This window comes from Nestor notabilis, unplaced genomic scaffold (assembly GCF_000696875.1).
Source record: "Nestor notabilis isolate BGI_N333 unplaced genomic scaffold, ASM69687v1 scaffold9680, whole genome shotgun sequence".
NCBI lineage: Eukaryota > Metazoa > Chordata > Aves > Psittaciformes > Psittacidae > Nestor > Nestor notabilis.
Genome location: NW_009911569.1, coordinates 23,307 through 27,997, shown reverse-complemented (window position 1 = coordinate 27,997; position 4,691 = coordinate 23,307). Strand labels below are relative to the sequence as shown.

Here is a 4,691-nt window from a genome sequence, read left to right as displayed (position 1 = left end):
GGGGGTGACCCCCAACCAGCGGCCGAGCGCTGGGGCAGAGCCCCCAAGGCGGATCCCGCCGCTGTGCCCGCGTGTTTTAACGTATGAATGACCCCGGCGAGCAATTCCAGGCGGAACCGGGCGCCTCACAGCGCACGGTAACCAAGAACTAGAGGGAGGAGAGGAACTACAGCGGGAAATCGCTTTGAGTCTGTCTCATCGCCTCAGGCACCGAGTTTATAGCCTGACCCAGGGCTGAGGCTTCCCCCAGTCCCTGCTCGGCGTCAGTGGAGCGATGGACACACAAGAACAAGTCGCTGACAAGGAAACTTCCATCGAGGCACAAGAAAAAGAGGAAAGTGCAGTAAAATTAACCTCGTGTTGCTGAGGTGCGTGCTGGCATTCCAAGGAAAATGGTTATGTATGGAAAGAATCTTGGACAAATCATCTTCCTACAAACCTAACTGAAAAACTAAATAAATTCCTCTCCACTGTTAGTTCTTTGATGAGAACAGTTGTTTTAACGCTAGTTTTTAATGTATTTCACATGTATGTTATGTGATTCCTGGTATCTGGTGTCTGTGCTGCTCCATCATGCTCCCCTAAGCAAGTCTTCTGACTTACTTCCAAGGGGAATAAGAATAATGGAGCGGGTATACTGTGTTTCAGTTTTAAAATGCAGATTCCTCCATCCCTGAGAGGATGGTTTCTGATCTACACTGCCCAGGCTTCTGCTTCCGCGGCTGAGATAGGAGCCAAGAAGAAAAGGGAAGGGCATTCAGCAGCAGCAAGTGCCAAGAGTGTCTCTGCTCCTGTACTCATCGTGCCACCATCGAGCCCGGGGTCAGATCCCAGCGTGGGATTAGATCTGCTGCACCACTGAATCCCCACCTGAAAGACCAGCTTTAAAGGACTGTGAGCTGAGAGATTAAAATGATTTTTGTAACTCTCTGCATGAACATAAAGAACTTCTCATTGCAGTTGCCTTCTTCCACTTGAGCAAATGGGAAATGGAACTTTTCAGTTGGAAATGCTCCCAAGGATGAAGCTGGCAAACCCGCAGCAGGGAAGTGAGAATGCTGTGTGCATGCAGCCATAGGACAAGCTTTCTGTCCACACCCCTCTGTGACCATCTCTTCATTTTAAACACTAGCTTCTTCCTTCCCCTCCTCTCCCCCTACAAGAAACGTTTGCTTCCCCGTTTCATTTAATAGCTAAGCCATGCAGTGCTATTGAAACCCAGTCTACTGAATAACAACTTAATGATGGGATCCCTGTCCTGTTCCTTTTGAATGGCTGCTTCAGCGAGATCTGCTTCCTGCTGGGAGGGATGTGAGGGTGGAGAAACCTGGATTGAAGCTGAATGGCAACCAGAGTGCTGGAAAACTGAACCAGAAGGCAAGAATGAGGTCAATGCTGCGAGGCTGAAATCAGGAGACATTCTATGCAGCTAAGCTAAGTTCAAGAACTAACAGCGAGTGCTTGGGGTGTGTATTAACAAATGTTTGGAGTCCTCTGTTAGCTCCATTAGTGCTAATTCCTGCTTTTCCATGGGGAGCTGTGTTTAATTGGCATGCTGGAGCATGATGCTGCATGGCAGAGGTTAAGGAAATAACAGTGCCATCAAATCTTCACTGTGTGTTTTCAGTATGTACAGTCATTCCCAGAACGAGTGGAAGCTGACAAATCATTCCTCCTAGTTTCACTTCCTGGCAACTCTACGAAGCCTTGAGAATTTATTTTGGCTATCTAGGAAGAAGAAAAAAAAAAAGACTAAACCAACCACATTTGTTTTGTTAGTTCCTGATGTCACATCTGAACGCAGGTCTCCAGAGGTGATAAATTAATGTCCTCGAGCGTTGCACCATCTGGTTCCTCTTTGGATGCGCAACATTCTGAATGCTTGGTTTAATCTCCCTGGGTTTCAGTAAATTATGGAAACTCGGAGGCTTGGCAGCAGGAGATGGGCACCATGAGGAGATGATTCAGTCATCAATATCTATTGGGCTTCCTTATTGCTGCCGTTAACACTTCTTTCTGTTCTACTTAGAAATTTTGCAAGTGACTAGTTCATCACACCAGGAGCTGCAAGTAAGGTTTGGAACTTGCCTCCTCTAAGATTAGCTATGACAAATTCATGCTTTCCAAAGGTGGCAGTGCTAACTGGGCTGCTTTTTTCCAGGGTTGGGTGATAAATCAGAAATAAATTGCATGTACATGTAACTGATGACATAAATCACATTTCCTTCTTTTCTCTCTGGACAGAATCAGAGCACCTTGGAATAGATGTGAGAAGACTCTGCTCTGGGAAAAGCTGCCCTGGAGAGCCATGGCTGCCGCCCCTCATCTCAACTCTGATGCACTGCGAGAGGTCCTGGAGTGCCCCATTTGCATGGAGTCCTTCACCGAGGAGCACCTGAGACCCAAGCTCTTACACTGTGGGCACACCATCTGCAAACAGTGCTTGGAGAAGCTCCTGGCAAACAGCATTAATGGGATCCGGTGCCCCTTCTGCAGCAAAATTACACGGATCACAAGCTTAGCTCAGCTGACTGACAACCTGACTGTGCTGAAAATCATAGACACCACTGGACTGGGGGAAGCAGTGGGTCTTCTCATGTGCAAGGTCTGTGGGAGAAGGTTGCCAAGACACTTCTGCAAGAGCTGTAGCTTGGTTTTATGTGAGCCCTGCAAGGAGTCATCGCACATGCCTCAAGGACATAGAGTTGTTGCTATCAAAGAGGCTGCTGAGGAGCGTAGGAGGGAATTTGGGACGAGGCTTGCCAGACTTCGGGAGCTCATGGGTGATCTGCAGAAAAGAAAAGCATCTCTGGAGGGTGTTTCAAGAGACCTGCAGTCTAGATACAAAGCAGTTCTGCAAGATTACAGCAAAGAAGAGCGCAAGATCCAGGAGGAACTGGTCAGGTCACGCAAGTTCTTCACCAGCTCTTTGTCAGAAGTGGAGAAGGTAAATAATCAGGTCATGGAGGAGCAAGCTTATCTGCTGAACTTAGCAGAAGTGCAGATAATGTCTCGCTGTGACTATTTCCTTGCCAAAATCAAGCAGGGAGATATAGCTCTCTTGGAGGAGGCAGCAGATGAGGAAGAACCAGAACTGACAAACAGTCTTCCAAGGGAGCTGACTCTTCAAGAGGTTGAACTCCTGAAGGTGAGCCACGTGGGACCACTGCAGATTGGGCAGGTGGTGAAGAAACCCCGCACTGTCAATGTGGAGGAATCCCTCATGGAAACTGCAGCATCCTCATCGGCATCATTCAGGGAGCCTGACTTGGTGCAAGAGGAGCCCAGCTGCACACCCAGTTCCTCCCCAGCCAAGCCAAGGATGCCTGAAGCAGCCACAAGCATTCAGCAGTGTCACTTCATCAGGAAGATGGGCTCCAAGGGCAGCCTGCCAGGGATGTTTAACCTCCCTGTCAGCCTACATGTCACCCTGCAGGGCGAGGTGCTTGTGGCAGACAGAGGCAACTTCCGAATCCAGGTTTTTACCCGCAAGGGCTTCCTAAAGGAGATTCGCCGGAGCCCCAGCGGCATTGACAGCTTTGTCTTGAGTTTCCTTGGAGCAGACTTACCCAATTTGACACCCCTTTCTGTCACCATGAACTGCCACGGCCTGATAGGTGTGACTGACAGCTACGATAACTCAGTCAAGGTCTACACTATGGATGGCCATTGCGTGGCCTGTCACCGGAGCCAGCTAAGCAAGCCCTGGGGCATCGCTGCTCTGCCTTCGGGGCAGTTCGTAGTCACTGATGTGGAAGGAGGCAAACTCTGGTGTTTCACAGTGGACCGTGGCGTGGGGGTAGTGAAGTACAGTTGCTTATGTAGTGCAGTGCGCCCCAAGTTTGTCACCTGCGATGCTGAAGGGACCATATACTTCACCCAGGGGCTGGGGCTTAACCTGGAGAACCGGCAGTACGAGCACCATTTAGAAGGAGGCTTTTCAATCGGCTCTGTTGGCCCAGATGGGCAGCTGGGACGCCAGATTAGCCACTTCTTCTCTGAGAATGAGGATTTCAGGTGCATTGCTGGGATGTGTGTCGATGCCAGGGGAGACCTCATTGTTGCTGACAGCAGCCGCAAAGAAATCCTGCATTTTCCTAAAGGAGGGGGCTATAACATCTTAATCCGTGAAGGACTCATCTGCCCAGTTGGTATTGCCATTACTCCCAAAGGGCAGCTGTTGGTGCTGGACTGTTGGGATCATTGCATTAAGATCTACAGTTACCACCTGAGAAGATATTCCACCCCTTAAAGGCATGTCTCTAAGCAGAGATTCTTCCAGCCTCATTGCAATCTGACAGGAACCAGTGTCAAGCATTCAGGAAGATGGTGCCATAACCAAAGGGGGATCAACATAGAGGCCGTTGTGTTTTGTGTTTAGAAACAAAATAGCTTATGTGGTGGTGGTCTGCTTTTTATTCTTCCTTTTTTTATATATATATAAAATCCATACAGGGAAAAAGAACAAGTGCCAAGGGAAAGGATCTATCCTGGAGTATTGGTTCCTTGTTAAATGACCGGTCACTCCATAAACCTTCTCACCTCCTTATGCCACATCGCCTACACTTCCAGCTTCAACCGTTGTATCTTTGTGCCATAAACACTGACTGCTCTAAATCACCTTCCCTTAGAGAACCCGAGAGGCAATCCTCGCTGTGGAACTCACAAGGAACTGGGTAACAGTTGTCTGG

The 4,691-nt window shown here is 48.8% G+C and overlaps 1 protein-coding gene across 1 annotated transcript; it reads left to right on the top strand.

Moving 5' to 3' along the window:
- The first annotated feature begins 1,271 nt into the window (after positions 1 to 1,271).
- TRIM32 (tripartite motif containing 32) lies at positions 1,272 to 4,252 on the top strand. The gene is made up of 2 exons (XM_010015447.1): positions 1,272 to 1,387; positions 2,239 to 4,252. The coding sequence occupies exons 1-2, from the start codon at positions 1,272 to 1,274 to the stop codon at positions 4,250 to 4,252; spliced, it is 2,130 nt and encodes a 709-aa protein (XP_010013749.1).
- The last annotated feature ends 439 nt before the right edge of the window (positions 4,253 to 4,691 follow it).

Coding starts and splice junctions, on each gene's coding strand:
- TRIM32 (XM_010015447.1), top strand. CDS start 1,272: ATGGCTGCTTCAGCGAGATCTGCTTCCTGCTGGGAGGGATGTGAGGGT. Junction 1,388..2,238: donor GAACCAGAAGGCAAGAATGA/GGTCAATGCTGC, acceptor TCTTTTCTCTCT/GGACAGAATCAGAGCACCTT.